General features: G+C 53.2%; 1 protein-coding gene across 1 annotated transcript in view; it reads right to left on the bottom strand.

Annotated features, from left to right (window-relative positions):
- PIK3R5 (phosphoinositide-3-kinase regulatory subunit 5) overlaps positions 1-16,512 on the bottom strand; it is a 29,393-nt gene extending 12,881 nt beyond the window's left edge. Inside the window, exons 1-7 of the mRNA XM_032706931.1 lie at positions 16,428-16,512; positions 15,006-15,115; positions 6,256-6,356; positions 4,798-4,866; positions 3,929-4,067; positions 1,564-1,633; positions 225-399 (exon numbers count right to left, since the gene is read on the bottom strand). Coding sequence (XP_032562822.1) covers positions 225-399; positions 1,564-1,633; positions 3,929-4,067; positions 4,798-4,866; positions 6,256-6,356; positions 15,006-15,102 — 651 coding nt within the window. The 5' untranslated portion in view covers positions 15,103-15,115; positions 16,428-16,512. The remainder of the gene's footprint in view (positions 1-224; positions 400-1,563; positions 1,634-3,928; positions 4,068-4,797; positions 4,867-6,255; positions 6,357-15,005; positions 15,116-16,427) is intronic.
- Positions 16,513-17,803: the final 1,291 nt, after the last annotated feature.

The following is a 17,803-nucleotide window of genomic DNA, read 5'->3' as shown; positions in this document are numbered from 1 at the left end:
TAGCATAAAAGGCAAGTGACCCCGCCACGCACACTTCACAAAACCCAAGTGCAGACCTCAGGTCTGACCTGAGAAGTGAAAGACACATATCTCTCCTACAAGAAGTGTTATCAAAACTTCTTTTCTTTTGCCAATTATGTACTATTTTGGTCAGGAAATCCAGCAGCCAACTGCACGAAACTGTTCTCAGTGGCATCCCCAAAGCCCAGGCTGTCCCAGCCCACCTTCAGGAGGTGGTGCAGGCTGTCCAGGTCGCAGCAGGTGCCAAAGTTGGCCTGGTAGAGGTGCTCGAGGAGCAGGACGAGCGTGGCGTGCTGGGGGTGCTCACTGGCACTCAGCTTCTCGGCGATGGAGAGGAACTCGCTCTGCACCTCGGAGCGGTTGAGCAGCAGCACCGTCCTGGGGACAGGGGGACACCAGTTAGGCCAGGCTTGGACACTGGTGGTGAACCCCAGGCAGGGCTCCAGCCCAGCAGTCCAGCATTAAGTGGACATGGGATGAAGTGAGACATGAGAGTGGCCCCCAAACTATCTTTCTCCTCCAAGATGCAGGTCAGAGAAGAAGCTTTAAGGAGAAGAGCCACGTTCTTCAGCTGCATTTTTGCTCCAGACCACAACACGAACATCCACAGGCTTTGAATTCCCAAACCTGCAGCCCAGACAGCATGTGCTTCTGTTCATGGGCAACAGCACTCAGTGTCCACTGAGCAAAACTGGCTCTGAATTAAGGATGTGCTAGGGTGTGCTTGGATCTAGAAAGCTCAGGCAACGGGCACGAGCTTCCAGTAAGCCCAGAGTTCAGGAACTGGACTTGATGATCCTTGTGGGTCCCTTCCAACACAGGATATTTTAGGATTCTATGACCAGTGCCAGGTTTTCAGGGCTCTTTATGAAAATACAGCCAATACACCAATGCTGCTGGGTGAGATAAGGGTGCAGATCCAGGGCTGCACAGCATGAGTGGACAAGCCAAAAGAGAAGGACACTCCTCCTGCACAGAGTGGCTGTGCCTGAAGGACTGTCCCTGGGGCTGGGGCTGAGCCAGGACAGCAGACACCACCCAGGCTCATTTCCCTATTTACAAATGAGGTGCCCTGGTAGGGAAAAAGGTTCAGCCCTCAAACAAGGAGCAAAGTCTGACTTGTGCTCAGAGCTGCAAGGCTTTCCTTCAGCGCTGCACTGGGACTGGGATGGACTTGCTTCTGACCCCTGTTGGGGTGGTGGCTCCCAAACTCACAGATCACAGCATTTCCCAGCTGTTCTCCAGTGTGTGCTGAGATCAGCAGCTCCCTGTGGAGGAGACTGTGCCTTCCCCAGCTGTTGTCACCCAGATCTGCAGCCCTAGAGCTAAGCAGTCCTGCAGGATAACTGGCTTGGGGAGTCCACAGACCTAGTCCCACAGCTGTGGAAATGCCACAGCCACTCTCCTCATCCCTTCCCACAGCTCAGCCCGACTATCCAGCCCTTCTCCCCAGCACCCACCACGACCCCTTTGAGATGCTGCTCAGTGTCAGAGCGTGGGGGTGCCACAGAGGGGACCAGCAGTGCCCATGGCCACACTCACACAGTGGAGCTCTGGTAGTTCTTCACAGGCAGCCCCTGCTCTGTCCTCACCAGCCTCTGGAAAGTGATCCCTGGGGAGAGAGCACAGGACATGAGGAATGGAACCACTGCAGACTGTTCTGCCTCAACAGCACATTGACTTTGCCTCCCAGTGTAGTGCAGACATGGCTGAGTTGCTGCTTGGCATTGGAATGGTCCCACCAGAAGTCCTCACAGAGACAAGACACAGCCATAGTGTAAAGGGACCAGCCCAGAAACAAGGAAGCTTGGGAGGTAAAGGGTAAAAGCCCAGAGTGATGGGAAAACAACAGATGAGACAGGAGAACTGCTCCACCTCCAGTCCCTTCTGCTCCACTGCTGATGTGGGATGGGAATTCCATGGATTTGGCAGCTTTTCCCCCTTGCTTTAGCCACCCAGGCCCTTGATGTCACTTATGGACAGGAGGTCACTGCCACCTTCCCTCCCACAGGTGGAGCCCAGACTGGCCCCAGCAGAAGAGAGGCTGGTTTGGGCAGCCACAGCCCTGGATGCCTCCCTGGGATTGTCCCCAGGATGCCACTGGGAACCCAAACCAGGTGACATCAGATGGATCTGCACTGGGTGGGAACAGCAAAGCCAGTGTCACCCCCAAACAGCAGGATTGGGGCACATCTTGGGAAAGATCTTATGGCATCAACAAGATCCTGCCCCCTTATCAGTGCAGGCAGCCACATCCCAATCCAGTTCAGCAGCCTGGGAGCAGCACCCAGGGGGGCTCAGGTCGATCACACAGGCCCCCCTGATGACAGCAGCATTCACCCTTCTTGCAGAGGCACCAGCCCCAGTGAGCAGATCAAAGCTATTGCATTCTTGGCAAATATTGACAACAGCTTGTTCTCAGTTAATATTTACCCTCATCTCAATAAAAAGCTTTTGCTTCAGCCTCACAGCAGGTCACAGAGGCCATGCAACAAGCCTGGAAGAGCCTGTAAGGCCCTGGCCAGCTTACCAGGACAGGACATGCTCTTGCTGGCTCTGGGTCCAGCTGAGGGGAGAGGCCACGGTGAGGGGCAGCACTGGGCTCCCCAGCCACTGCAGCCAATGCCTCCCACATGGCATCTTGGGCAGGGCTGGGGGGATCCATTATGCTCACAGGAGGGGAAAGTTTTTGGACCAAAGCTCACACAGCACTGGGCACCAGTGATGGTGGTGATAGCACAAGAGCAGGGTGTAGCAGCCCCCCTCCCCAGCACTGGAGCTTTCCAGCAGTGCGTAAAACACCCCTGACTCAGCCAGACCCTGCCTGGTGGCCATGGCCATTTATGCTGGGGGTAAAGCAGCCATCCCAGCACTCACAATGCACAGGGTTTGGGAGTTTTTTCATCCTTTCGTTCCTTTGAAAGTACATTTAATCCCACCTAGATCTACAAGCTCCCATCTCACAGGATGCTGCTGCCATGACAGAGACCCTGCATTTCACATCCTCACCAGGGCTCTCTGAAGCAGCTTCCCAGTCTGAGGAGGTGGGGAGCACCCCCAGCCTCAGCCACAGCCCACACCCCCCTCCAAGGCCTCTCAAACCCTCCTCAGAGTCAGTCTTGCTGCCATGGCCCTGCACAGGATTAAACATGGGCTGGAATCTGCTCTGTGTGATAACAGCTCTTCAAAAGCCACCAAAAGACTGGGAGATTAGGAAAAAGGGCCTTTTAGAAATAATTGGAAGAGCTGCTCCATTGGGAACAACAGGACATCTAGGAGGAGTCCTTAATTAAGGGGAGCACTGCTGCTGCTGCTGGATGTGGCCAGGGCTGTATCACAAGGTAGTGTCTGGGCTGTAAAGAACGAGCCAGGGAGTCCCTCAGCCCTATGGAAATCTCCACGCAAGGGCAGGCCCAGAGGCTCCAGCCACCTTGATGCCAGTGAATGGACTCACTGTTATCATCCCAGTTGCACCACTGAGCATCTCAAACAAAGGCCAGGGCTGGGAGGGAGCAGCCAGCACGTGCTCTGCCATAGAAAAGACTCACCAGACTGAAAGGCAGCCTGGAAATAGTTACCCATTTTGCTAATTCCCTGAGTTGGGAGTCCCCAGGATGCTCCCACCACCTTGGCAGCCACCAAAAACACCACCCTGCCCTGCTCCTCCTGGGGAGTCTGGTCTCACCCTGTGCTGGACCATATCTCAAGGATGCAGGGCAGAGTCCTCACCTCCAGGGAAAACTGAGGTTTGGGATGCCCAAGGTAACTGTGGATACCACACTCACAGGATTCATGAAGCAAGTGGGGAATGAGACAGCAACACCAGGGGAGCAAACACGGGCAGTGCAGGCAGGGGGTGTTTTTGGGGAAGCACTGGCAGCAGCACGTGCAGGGCAGGAGCGCTCACCAGGGGCCCTCAGCTCATTGCTGATGAAGGTGAGCAGCTCACGGAAGATGTCACAGTAGGGCACAGGCCAGGTCAGGAAGCTGTGGTACACACTGGCAGCTTTCAGGAGCAGGTCGGAGCCCGGCGGGAAGTGAGGAGCCTGCGGGGGACAGGGAGACACGGTCAGAAAGGGAGCAAGGACACAAACTGCAAGTGCTGTGTAAAAACTCGAGGGGTTAGGCTGGAAGTGGGAGGAGGAGAAGCAAAGCAGAGGTTCACCCTGTGACACCCCATCTTCTCCCAAGGAAGGGCACAGCTCCAAGAAGGCTCCTTCCGCTCTGCACCTTCCCAACCTCCCGACTGTGGCTCACGTGCCAAAGCCTATATATAAATTCCTTTTTAACCACCACAGACACATACAGATGAATTGCATTACAGCCTGTGCTTTTGCAGGATCTGGCAGCAATGATTTCCTTGAGATAATGATGCATTGTGCTAGTAATAATAATAATAGAAAAAAGTACTTCCTGTGAAGGCTCCACTCCTTCTTTTCATTCACACTGCCAATGTATTTTGCACAAGTATAAAGGGTAATGAAAAAATTTCCCTCCTCTGCACAGAGATATTGTCCATCTCCCTTTCTGATTAGCCCACCCTTTAAAAAATAGCTTAAACATCCTGAAGCTCATTTTTTTTTTCACTCAGCTTGTGCAATGGTTGTTTGATCCTGATCCCTATAGACTCGTACGGAATCTTTTTGTGAGATGAACTGATCAAAGCAGGCTGTGGTGTTTCAGACAAAGCCACCCTGATTTCAGTGACTGCTCCATGTGGCTCCATGGCCTCCCTGGGGCTGGGATCCAGCTCCATGCAGCAGCCTCAGCACTTACAGAGAGGACGGCAGAGTAGAAGAGCAGAGCCAAGGGTGTCACCAGGTCGTAGTCGCACTTCTCCTGCACCTGTAGGAAACAGCCCGAGGGCGGGAGGATGAGCTGGGCTGTTTGCCATGAGCACCACCCAAAAGGATCCTTGGAGGTACCAGGGGACTCCCCAGCAGTGCAGCCAAGAACCCAACCTGCACCACCACACCACCGTGCCCAGCAAATTCCCTCATCCCGACGGGAAAACAACCCCTAAAGCCCCACTAATCCACACCAATGGGACAGAGAGATAAGCACAACCTCCTGCTCTGCCTTTGCTCAGATCTGGCCAAGCTCCCAGCCCTTTGATGTTCCTGATCCTTGCATGAAATTCCATGGAAGTGCCTCAAAGCAGGCAGCCAGGAGAGGCAAGGAGGCAGCCCAGCCCCCGCAAACAGCTTGCAAAGCTCACCAGCACAGTGAAATCCATGTATTTCCATCCCAGGCTTTGCCAGGGAATACCCAGCAGAACTATTTCACTGAGGGACACAGTGATAGCTCAAGGATACACTTGCAGACAGTCTCCCCTCCTTCATGAGCACAGCACAAAGTGCAATAAACCTCTACAATAAACCCTAATGTAACAAACCTCTCTCTGCAACAAGATCAATTCCAACCATTACAAAAATACATAAATGAATGTAACCAAACTGTGCTAAACTTAACTGCTATCAGCTCTGCAGCCTTTCTTCCCCCAAAAATGAAAGGCAGCATTTATCCCATCACATGAATACCAGTGCTGGGGATTTAGGAAACACATCACTGTTTCCTGCCACATCAAGGGATTCCTCCAAGGCCTTCCCTGCCACAGTCTGGGATGACCCTGCTCAGCCAGCAATGCCTTGAGGTTCTCTGGCACATGATGGGACCACAGCAGGTCAACAGATTGGCCCCACTGCCACTTCACCTCCCTGCTGTGCCTCACCCCACTGTCACCTGCTGGGCTGCAAACCCCATCCATGGTCCTCAGTGTCACAGCTCCACAGGAGGCCTGGCAGGGATAGAGAGAAGTTTCCACCCAAAACAACAGGAACCTTTCAATTTGCTCTGCTCTGGACCAGCAGCTCCCAGCTGATGGCTGGGGAAGGCCTGGGGAAGGCTGGCTCCATCCATGCAGCCCCATGGTGCCCCAAGCAGCAATTTGGGGAGTCAAAACCCACCCCTGTGGATCTGCAGTGCTACCCAAAGAACAGATATCATAGCTGGGCTTTTCCCTTGTAGTTCTCATGTGGGAGACACAGCATTACTCCCACCAGAGTTCTGTACCTGCTGCCATAGCACCACCTGACCCCAAGCCCTGGGGCTCCAGCAACACCTTACCACAACCCAAAATCACCCCCAAGCTCAGCAAAACTCCATTTTGGGCAAACCACAGAGTTGACCATGTCTCAAAGCCCGCAGCCCTCCCTGACAGCCCCCCCAGCTCACCTCTTTGGTCTTGCCAAGGATCTTCTCCACGAGGATGAGGTAGTTGCCAGCGTCTCGGCTCACCAGCTCCTGCAGGCTCCAGCAGTTCAGGCACAGCCCTGCTGTGGGGGACACAGAGCCACTGTCACAGCCCCCATTCAAGGAGGTCCCGAGAGGGAGGAACAATGGGAAGGGGTCAGGGAGGAAGGTGTTGACCACAGGCATCAGATTACAGCAGAAGAAAAAACCTCACGCCCTGGTTCTAGACAGACCTGACCTCAAACAACGGTGCTCGTCTCAGCAGCACCGCCTCGTACCTGAGCACCTGTGTGTTCTCACAGCCCAACACATCCAGCCTGGCTGGATGCCTCTCCCCAGGTGCCAGCAGGGTAGCTGACATGCCAGAGCTGCCATGTGCATGTGCAGAGGCCAGAGGGATGTGCCTGGCATGGGTGGAACCCACGTTCCCTCTGCCCAGGCACAGATGACCCACCAGTGCGACCCCTTGCCCTGCTGCCCCCTGCCTCAAACGCCCCAGATGCACAATCCCAACTATAAACTCACTCAAATCTTGCCAAATTCAGCTTCCTGTCAGCAGACATTCAATCCCCTCCAGCTGCATCACACCCGTCCAGCTTCCCCGGGCCCTGGAGATGCACTAACACAGCAGCACCACAGCAGTCAGCAGATATGAATCTGCACTGCTGTCAAGCCTGCCCAGCATTTAGTCCACCTCTTGGCACCTTCAAATTTTCATTAAATCTCTTAAAACCCCACCAGAAGATTAGCCAGACTGAAAGAATTGCCATGCAAAGGGATGGTGGGTCCTTCACCCCAGTGGATTGAAACCCCCCAACCTCCTTCCCCCAGACATCTGCTGGGATCCGACTGGTGACAATGGCCCAAGGTGTTTCCCGACGTTCTTCTCAGCGGTCAGGGCCACCTCCCAGAGGGCCTTAGAGGAAATGATCTGTGTGAAGGCTGTCAGGCCGCCTCCATTCATCCCAGCCCCACGTCCCAGGGGAGGAGGAGGTGCTTGCTGGCTGCCGGCAGTCCAGGAGCTGCAGAGCAAGGAGGGAGCAGCACCCCCTGCTCCCCTTCTTCCTCCTCCTTCCCAGGGACCTGGGTACCCCACACAGCCCCAGGGAGAAATGTTGCGGGGAAACTTCAAGCAACCAGCCTAACAAACACCTGGGAAAGGCCCACATTGGCATCTCCCCCATCCTGCATTGCTATGGATTTTTCCAGCAGAAGGGGATGCAGGGTGGACACTACACAGCTCACCTGCAGCCCACAGCACGGTTCAGGGGGTGCTGGAACTGGGGCTCTCCCAGCTTAAAAGAGAAAGTAAGATTAAGAGAGCATCTCTCACTGCAGAGAAGAGGTGCTAAAGATCAGAGAGGAAAAATAAATCAGACAGATTTCACTCACACGGTCTATTAAGTGGCACAGGACATAAACACCAACCCAAGCTGGAGCAGGGAAGAGAACACAACGAGCTGGCACAGGACAGCAGTTCAGCACAAACCTACAGATCACATTGTCTGGCTCTCAAACATTATTCCCAACTGCAGAGGCTACAGATTCATCAAACACAGACATGTCATAAAAATATCTTTACACATCTTCTAGGTGCTAAGCAAGAGCAATTTAAACCAGGGGAGAGGGTGACATGGCCCAGTGGGAGAAGACCAATGTCAAGACAAGCAAAACTAGTGCTGAGGTTGCAAAACCAGACTTGTAGACAAGTGTTTGCTCACCAGGACATGCACTATTTCTGTGGCTCTATGCCAGGCTTGTAGCTGAATTAACAGGGCAGGAGACTTCCCCCGGGGAAATCCCCTGGGCTGCCACACAACTTTTTACTTTCAATGAATCAACATTTTCCAGTGGAGGAAAGATCCCTCTGGAAAGTTTCCAAGCAGCTCAGATGCACTTTCTAATTTGCCTCCGCTACTCACAGTATCTTACTGGGTTTGCTGACACCCACCAAGATACTGTGGTATCCTGTCAGTGAGGGAACAGCCCCAGTAACCCAGGAATTCAGCAATGCTCCAGTTTTCCTTTGAGCCACTTCCATAAACCAGCGGATGCCACAAAGCCACAGATCAGCTGGGATGACTCCAGCAGGTTGCCCAAATAAATCAATATTGTCCCAGAGTGTGGCATCCTCCAGGGAAAGCTCCTGCACCTGGGAGATAGGCAAGTAAGCAACTGGCCCAGCAGAAGTGGTCAGAGCTGCCAGGAGCTTTGCTGACCTCGGCAAGAAGTCTCTGGGCTCACGTGGTGCCTTGAAAAAACCCCTCCTGCTCCAGCTGGGAGGATTACTTATCTTAGAGCCCCTTCCAGTGCCTAAAGGGGCTCCAAGAGAGCTGGAGAGGGACTTGGGACAAGGGCCTGAAGCAACAGGACAAGGGGAATGGCTTCCCACTGCCAGAGGACAGGGTTAGATGGGATACTGGGAAGAAATTCTTCCCTGTGAGGATGGTGAGGCCCTGGCACAGGTTGCCCAGAGAAGCTGTGGCTGCCCCATCCCTGGAAGTGTCCAAGGCCAGGTTGGACAGGGCTTGGAGCAACCTGGGCTAGTGGAAGGTGTCCCTGCCCGTGGCAGGGAGTGGAATGAGATGAGCTTTAAGGTCCCTCCCAACGCAAACCATTCCATGATTGTTTCACCTGTGAGACTCTGGCCCTGCTACACTACCAAGGGCAAAGCCTGGCCATGGGGAGCATCTCCCAGCGAGGAGAACACCGCATCCTGCACAACCATAACCACAAACACCAACAGCCCAGCACGACGTGGGCTCTTTCCTTCCTCTCACTTGTAGCGAGGGAGGAGGAAACTGCGGTGGCAGCGGCTCACGGCGTCATTTGTGCTGAATGGGGCAGAGGGAGAGGCACTGGGCTACTTCCCCTGGGGGAAACTGGGGCAAACCCACCATGGAGAGGCTGGGAGGATGGGCAGGGAGCAGGGGCAAGGGCAAAGCTCAGTGCATAGCATAAAGGAACAAACATAAGAGGGAGCAGCTGGAGCTGTGTCTGGGCAGTGTTAGGCTGCGTATTAGGAAAAGGTTCTTCCCCCACAGGGTGGTTGGGCACTGAACAGGCTCCCCAGGGCAGTGGTCATGGCTCAAAGGCTCCCAAAGCTCAAGGAATGTTTGGACAAGACTGTTGGGGTGTCCTGCACAGGGCCAGGAGCTGGACTCAATCCTTGTGGGTCCCTTCCAACTCAGCATATTCTGTGATTCAGACCTGAGGTCTTCTCACCCATTTTTGGGTCTTTACAGGAACTATGAGCTGAAGCTCCAGGACACAATCAGGTATATTTGAATGATATCGCTATAATCAAATTTCTATTTAACTCATGGACATAACAAGGCTCTGGGATTAAGCTACTCGGTGCTGGGAAGCAGCAGGCTGCCAGGATCTGAGCTCCTAAATCTGGCACAGCTGCATTAACCAGAGACACACCAAAACAGCTGTACCCTTGCAAAAATAGTCTCAAGTACAAAATGCAGCTCGGAAATCCTGCACACAATAAACAAAGACCACACAGTAAAGCAAAGTGTCCAGCACTGACAGGCATCAGTCAGGACAGGGGTCCAGATCTGGGTGGGAATTCCCTTCCCTCCTCTCACAGTGCAGGTCACAACCACCCACTTTCCCACCACTGGGAACAGAGTTAGTCCCTGTAACCACATCCCCTGCACCCAGACCAAAAAGATTATTGGGCAGGGAAGGTGATGCTCATAATGTGCCCAGGTTAGGCACAAAAGCCCAAGGTAACTTTAACAGCCGTAAGAAGTTCTCTCTGTCCCTCTGTAGATGTCCTGTGTCCCTGTGGGTGGCACCCGGGTGGCTGTGGTGGCACCCGGGGACTTCATGAACTGCAGAGCAGCACTTGGCTTATTCCCAGGCCAGGGAGAGGCTGCAGCCAGGTGAGAAAGTTTCCAGGCAGGTTTATTTGCAGCCATCCCTCACCTCAACACGCCCCAGCAGATGTTACACTGCTGCTCTGCTGCAACACTGAACTGTGTCACCACAAAGGACCAGGCACAACAACCACAGGGACAACTCAGCAGTGATGTTTTACACCAGGCCAGAGCAGCACCAGCACAAAGACAAGCTGTGTCCATTCCACTGTGCCAGGTGTGCTCAAACCCAGCAGCACCAGACCATGCTGGGCACCCTCCCTGTCCCGGGATGGACAAGGGTAGATGTGCACCAAGGGCATGTGGGAAGCTGGAACCAGCCTTTCCCCTGAATTTTGCACTTGCTCTTTAATTACCAAAAAACATTTTTCACTAGGAGATGCAAGGGAGGCCCCGAGTCTGTGTGGAGGGTGCAAGGTCGGGGATGCCCTGGAGAGTCCCCAAGGCGAGTGCAGGGATGCTCCCTGCCATCACTGCAAGCAGGGGCTGAGCTCCCTATCACCCCCAGTCTGTTGAGCTGTGCCAGGTCCAGGAAGTTCTGTTTTGGAGGGAAACACTTCACCTCACCCACCCAAGCCCATGGCAAGGCAGGGTTTGCAGAGAAAGGAGCCTCTTGGCTGAGGGAAGTGGGAAGTAAAATCATGCTCACAAATCCCTCAAGGCCTCAAAGGAGAGCAGTCCTTTGAGACCGGCTCCAGAGGTGTTCAGATCAGCATTATAGACGCCCTTTGTACAGGCAGCACAAGCCCGAACTCCACCTTCCAGCCCCTAAATCCAATGAATTTGTCTCAAGAGGCACAGGAGACCTCCCAGTAGGGCAATGGGAAGCCCCACAGCTAAAAAACTGCTGACATCCACCCTGCCCTCATGCTCATCCGTCCGGTTTTGCTTCACTAAACCAGTGACCCAGCACTATTTATTTTTTTCTTAAAACATGGAAAATGAGTCAGATTTATCTGCCAGCTACACAGGCAGCCCAGAACACATCATGTCCCCAGCTGGGAGAACCTGAGGCTGCAGCACGTGGAGCCGCAGCAAAAGCAGGACTAAGCCGTGCTTATCCCAGCATCCAACAGAGCACGATTCCACTGAGCCCAGCATGACACAGACCCGAAGGAAAACCTCCCTTTGGGAGAGCAAAGACCACAGCAAAGCTGCCAAGCAGGGATGGGGTGCTGAGCAGGGGCTGTACCGAGCCCCTGGTGCCGGGAGGGAGCCTGGGCACAGCACCTGCTCACGCTTTGATCGCTATCGGTGCCAACAGCCCGGGCAGCAGCGGCCCCGTGGGCGGCCTCGGAAGGATGAGGCTTTGCCATTTCTTTTCTGAGAAGTGCACCGAGATGCCCTCTTCCTCCTCCTCCTCCTCCTCCTCCTCCCAGAGTAGCTCCTTCCTGGCCTCGTGGAGGGGGTGGCATTTCCCCTCCGCTGCTCTTTGTAGTGGGCAACCGTCAAGTCAGCAAAGGAGAGAAATAAAGCAGAAATACCACGTTGTGCCCAAGCTGCCCACGGTGCCTGGGCTGGGCATCGGGTGCTGGTGCTGTCCAAAGTGACACAGCTGGAGGGGTGAAAAGCAAACAGCCCCATTCCCTCCCTCCCCCAGGCCCTCTCCCACCATTTCCCCTACGTCCTTCCCCAGAAGGCGGCTCCTCCAAGGGACTGCCCAGATGAAGGGCCGACTCGCAGCAGTTTGTAAGGAGGGGCAGGAGGTGCCCGAAGGTCCAAGCCTCTCAGCCACAGCATCCCCTTGGGATACATCCTGCACTGCACATCAATCTAACCCACAGCTTCCATATCCAAGCAGCTGCTTAGATATGGAATATGGATATCCAGCAGCAGGGTACAGGGGCACCTCCCAGGGCTGGAGCCACTCCAAGCACTTCCACCCTGGGCAGTGATTTTGGCAAGAAAACCCATGACAAGCCTGGAGAAATCAGCTCAAAGGTTAAAGTTTGCCAGGTTTAGTAACCAGTAACCATAATTCTGCACCCCGAGCTGCATTCAGACACTGCATTTCACCACTCAGTAACAAAGCTGGAGGAGCCCCACACCAGACTGGTCCTTCCCCATGAGGGTATTTAGATGCAATGGAACAGGATCTTAAGTTTCTCTTTTTTAGAGCTGAGCACACTGAATTTCTGGGCACCACGTGAGACACTGTCCAGCTCACTAGTGACATTCTTCCACTTTCCCTCACCAGCATCCATCATCCCCTCTGACCCATGTGGAGCCCGTGGTAGATACACAACAGCTCCTTCCCAGCAGATCCCAGTGCTCCTTCCAGGCACTGGGCTGCCCTCCAGACTTTTCAGCAACTCCCATCCACCACAATCCTCTGGCCTCTCTCCCACCTCTGATTTCCAGCATGGCATTCCCAGCAGTGCCAGCAGCCAGACCCAAGACCAGGGCTTTCCTTCACCAAAAGATCCCTGTTTCTCTGCTCACCAGCAAGAAGTAAAATATGTTTCTTCCTTTATCACACTCTAATTTGTCAACAGTCTTTCTCCAGCAACACGAACCAGGCAAACCCTGAATGGAGTCTCCATGAGGAAAAGGGGGTTGTCCTTCCAAGCACTTTTCTAACAGGGATTTTTATGAGTCACAGACAACTCATTTTAATTTGGTCCTTCCAATAAACTCTACAGAAAGATCTTCTATTTAGACCCCAGAGTTGGTCATGGGCTCACCCAGAGTATAAATCTGGGATGGCCAAAGCCTCACAACTTCTCCTCTTTGCTGACTTCACACACCTCAGCTATTCAGTCACACAGGGGGGAAACAACGCCTTGGAAACAATTACTCACCCACTCTGGGGCAACCTCCTATAGAATTTTCAGATAAACCATTAAATAATGAACAAAACCCTAGCAAGGCCTCAGCCCAAAGAGCTGCAATGTGGTGTGTGCTATTTTGGTGTACGGAAATGGTAAAAAGGAGGGGAAAGCAAATAAATTGGGAAATAGAAGTGACGCAAGAGGTTAAAAATGAAAGAGGAGAAGGTTACAGCCCAGCTAGGAACAAGACAGAAGTTCACTGACTACATGAGGAACAACCCTGCCACAAATAACAGTCTGGATCTGACATAGAACAGGGATAATGAAACTGTTGCTTGTAACATGGGGAAGTCAGAAGGATGTGAAAACATTTCTGCTCTGTTTTTGAGAAGCAATAGGATGCCCTGCTATGGGGTGTGGGTGCACCGTGCTCTGTTTTCCCTAAATTGTACATGTTACTGCAAATACTTCCTACTCCGACTGCAAAGGCGTAGGATGTGAAAGAGCAGCACGTTAAAACGAGGGACAGCCCCCATGGGAAGGCACTGGAGGGGTTGCCCTGGGGGCTCCCCAGCAGCAGAACCTGGGCCAGGGCACAGCAGAGCCACTAACACCCACCCAGCGCCGGTGCGGAAACGGGGAGCGCTGGTCACGCTGGAGAGTGTTGGCAAGAGCACAAACCCTTGGATGAAAGGGGACTTTCTGATGCGTAACACGCCTGAGATTGTCCCAGGAATGCCAGGTCATTCTGCCAAACCCCACGAAACCCACATGAAGAGGACTGAGAACCAGCAGGCGGAGAGATGGGGGGAAATCATTAGGAATGAGGACTCCCTGGGCAGCACAGCTGCCTCCAGCAGAGCCCACCACCCCCAGTCCCTGCCCTGTACAGTCTGGTCTTCGCTAATGAGCCGGAAAAATTACAAAGTCGTTGTTTAAAGGCTTCCCTAACTCAAACACCAGCTCTGAGGGGGCTGGGATTAGGAGCTTGTGAGTGACACAGGAATTGATTAATCGTAATTACAGGAAGAGGTGAGTTCTGCAGAGCACAATGACTCGCTGGGCGAGATGGGGCTCCTTTGGACACGCGCTGTCACGGTGCCAAGCGCGAGGTCGCGCTTCCAGGAACCAGGAACGTAGGTCACGCCTCAGGGCCTGGTTCCCAGAGCATGGGGAGATGAAAAGGACACAGGAGTCTTGGTCATAACTGCACAAACCAAGACCCCAGTTGATGCTACAGCTACAGCATCACCTGGCACTGCTACAGTAGGTGTGAGGAAATGGGCATGGCAAAAGGGATTACTCTGGTATTTGGCAGCAGGTGGGACATTATTTGCATCTCTTTGTCAACTTATAGCTAAAAAGAAAAGCAGAAAGGGTTGAAAGAACTGCAAAGACAAAAAGGAATCTGAATTTGACAGCCCCTCAAATTCATTTCAATTCTTTCATCCGTAAGAGGATTTAGGAGTGATTTAATTGCATCTCACAAACACGAGCATGAGGAAGGAAGGTCAAAATGACATTCAAAAATTACTTCTGCTCGTTGCTGCTCTGCCCTCACCACCGTCATCCCAAATCCCTTCGCAGCCCTCTGAACATGGCTCACCTCTTTATGGTCACCACAGTGTCTGACCCAGGTTTAAATGAAGTCAGTAACAATATCTCTGTGCTTGCTTCTGACAATGCAGCAGAGACCACACCCATGGGTTTGGGGTCTATGAGCATCAAAGCAAGGCTGGCTGATTGCACAAAGGAATCCTTCCCCGTGATGAGCAAAGACTCCTCCTCCCTCCGCTCACGCATGGACAGCTGGCAACACGCACGACTTCTCTGCTGAGCCTTTACACAGGTAAGACCTAACGTGACTTGTTCAGTGTCTTGGAACATCATCCTACCACAGCAAAAGGCCTGGGAAGACTGACTAGGTTGGATCCCGCATATAACTTGGAACACTGGAAGGGAAAAAGGTCTCCAAGCCCCCAGCAGCACCAGCAGCTCTCTCTTACCCAGCTGCCCGGGTAGGTCAGCAGATCACACAGAAGAACAAGCTCATGGTTAACAGGTCACCTACCAGCCCATCTGCTGGAGACAGCATCTCTGCTAAGCCCGTGTAGACATCTTTCCAGTGCGTGGTAGATCCTGTCCTCTGTGCACGTGGTGTGCTGCATTTTAATTCATCTCCTAAAGGGGAAGAAGCAGGGAGGTTAGTATTGTATACAATGTCCTTACTGAAGTGTGAGGAAGGGAGCACTGCCATGCTTCTGCTGCAGTGCAGACAAGGTGCTCCTGGTGAATCACCACTCTGTTACTGCCTGGTGTCACCCCTGCCAACCCCAAAGCCAACAACACACCCCACTCTGCTGGCTGTCACCTTCCCTCTGCTCCCCAGTTCCTCCCAACCCTGGCAAAGAAAAGGAGGCACACATGTCCACGACTCAATCAGGAGAGGCAGTGGGGCCAAGGCACCCCAAACCTACTGCAGACATCTCTGCCTTCTCACAGCTTTCATCTGCGGGGCAGAACGGGTCTCGCTTACGTGCCTGTGGTGAGGAGGTAATCGTGGGTTAACCTCCTTCAAAGATAAGACTGCAAGAGATTACAGCACAGATGGGAATCCTGGAACAGCCCAGGCTGGGAGTGATCTCAAAAGATCATCTGGTCCAACCTGGGAAAGGTGGCAGCAGAGTCCACACTTCTACTCCTTGCATTAGGCATGGATTGTCCTTGATGCCTCTAATGTCCACTGACAATGGTCACAAACCCATTCCAAGCGGCCAGGAAAGCCACCAGCACTGTCACCTTGCTGCCACATGGCCAACGTGAAGAAAAGGTCCACGTGCCTTTGTGGCAATGCAGGAAAACCCAGAGGGGACCTCAGCCCCAACATCCGAGGACATTGTGAAACAGCGATTGCAGACCGTGGGGCTGCAGCCCTGTCACATCCCGCCTCTCCCCCACAGCCCAGGCTGCAACCTGAAACCCTGGGCTGGGGGAGGAAGATTTTATCCCACCCAGTTCATATGCATCTGTCTGAGAGGTCTTGAACATACAAGCCATTTGCCCAGAGGATTTACTGCTCAGATCTGCCTGGCTGTGAGCAGTCAAAGAGGTGACCAGGCTGAGATTCCCTCCTCCCCTGCAGTGCCAGCCCTGGAGTCCAGAGGGACCCTGGTGCTCAGTATTCAGTGATGGCTGCACACATCACAGCCCCCCATCTCTGCCCTGGAAGGAACCAAAGTCACTGTGATCTCAGGAAAGGCTCCATGGTCCTCCCTGCTTGGTGCACTCAGCATGGCCACCTCCACCACACTTAATTCCCAGCAAATCCCCCAAAAAGGCTCAGGAAAGCTGTACCTGGCTGTTGGGGTTCCCCAAGAGCCCAGGCACTGGGGAAGGTTGGCTCCAGCCTTGTCCCTTGGTCCTTCCTGCACTGGAGAGAATCCACCAACAGCTCCAAACAGGTGAAAGGAAACACACAAGAACAACCACTGACCTGCCAAATACAAGTTCTCTTTTTCACCCCAAAGAGGCTCATGGGCTCCTGCCTCTTGTGTCCCACTGCCACAGCCTGTTCTTATGGTCTTCACCATAAGCTTTGTCCATCCACAGTGCACTCGTGAGGAACGCCGAGGAACGCGGTGCCGTGGCTGAATGAGCGGGGAATCACACACCAGCACCTCAGTCACAGCCTGTGGCAAGAGGAAAACGGTGACTACGAGCACTGTGTGACTCACAGGCACCCCTTACAACACCCAGCTCACAAAAAACACACCTCCCTGCTCATCAGCTTGTTTCAGGGCACAGCTTGGGCCCCGGAGAGGAACCCGCTCCTCACCCCACACCAGCCCAGCCATCCCTTCCCACTGCCTCTCGTGTGCCAGCACACAACAGGGAGGGGATTCAAGGACAAAATATAACCAAAGTATTACCACAACTTTCAAAACAGAGTCTTTGGGGTTTTTTTTCCTGGTGTGCTACAGACCACACACAAATCTAAACCTCCTCTCCCAGGGCAGTGCTTATGGAAGCATTTTTCGTGGGAGAGGACTCCATTTGTCCACCACAACCAAGCAGGAACTTTGCAACCTTTTCTGCTGTGTATTCCCTCGACTCTCCCTTCCTTCCCACCCACACTGAATGAGATGACAAGGCAAGGGGCAGTTCTGGAGGACACAATCTGACTTTCCAAGGAGCCCTGTTAAGCATCTCAAGAACACTCAGAAAAACGAGTGTTGAAGTCAAGGTTTTGGATCAATGCTTTGCTTTTCACAAGGGTGTTGAGCAACTCTGCAGGGAAAAAAAAAAAAAATCTGTTCCTTCATCCTCTTCTCCCAGCTGGACTCCCAGTAGAAGAGCACAACCACCACCCAGGGAAGGGAGAAGGGATGGATCAACTGAGACAAAACACCAAGGAGAGACCTTCTGACATCAGATTGTCACAACTCTCCTGCCAGCAGCTCTGTCAGCAGCACAGCCTGGTGCCCACACATCTGCCCAGCCCCTGTGTGAAACACCTGGAAACACTGCTCCCAGGAGAAGGAAAAGAGGAGACACCAAAGCAGCTGTGGGAAACATCCTCAGGCAATGACTGAGCATCACCCTTAGACAAGGCATTAACCACGAGCACATCAGACTGGACATCAGGAAGAATTTCCTCAAGGAAAGGGTGGTCAGGCATTGGAAGGGGCTGCTCAGGGAGGTGGTGGAATTCCCATCCCTGGAGTGTTCAAGAAACAATGGGATGTGGCACTCAATGTTCTGGTCTAGTGGACCACGTAGTGATTGGTCAAAGGTTGGATTCAATAATCTTGGAGGTCTTTTCCATCCTGAATGATTCTGTGATACTGCATATGGAAGTGTGCCCAGGTC

This window comes from Chiroxiphia lanceolata, chromosome 19 (genome assembly GCF_009829145.1).
Source record: "Chiroxiphia lanceolata isolate bChiLan1 chromosome 19, bChiLan1.pri, whole genome shotgun sequence".
Taxonomy (NCBI): Eukaryota; Metazoa; Chordata; class Aves; order Passeriformes; family Pipridae; genus Chiroxiphia; species Chiroxiphia lanceolata.
This window is presented reverse-complemented; position numbering and strand designations above follow the sequence as displayed.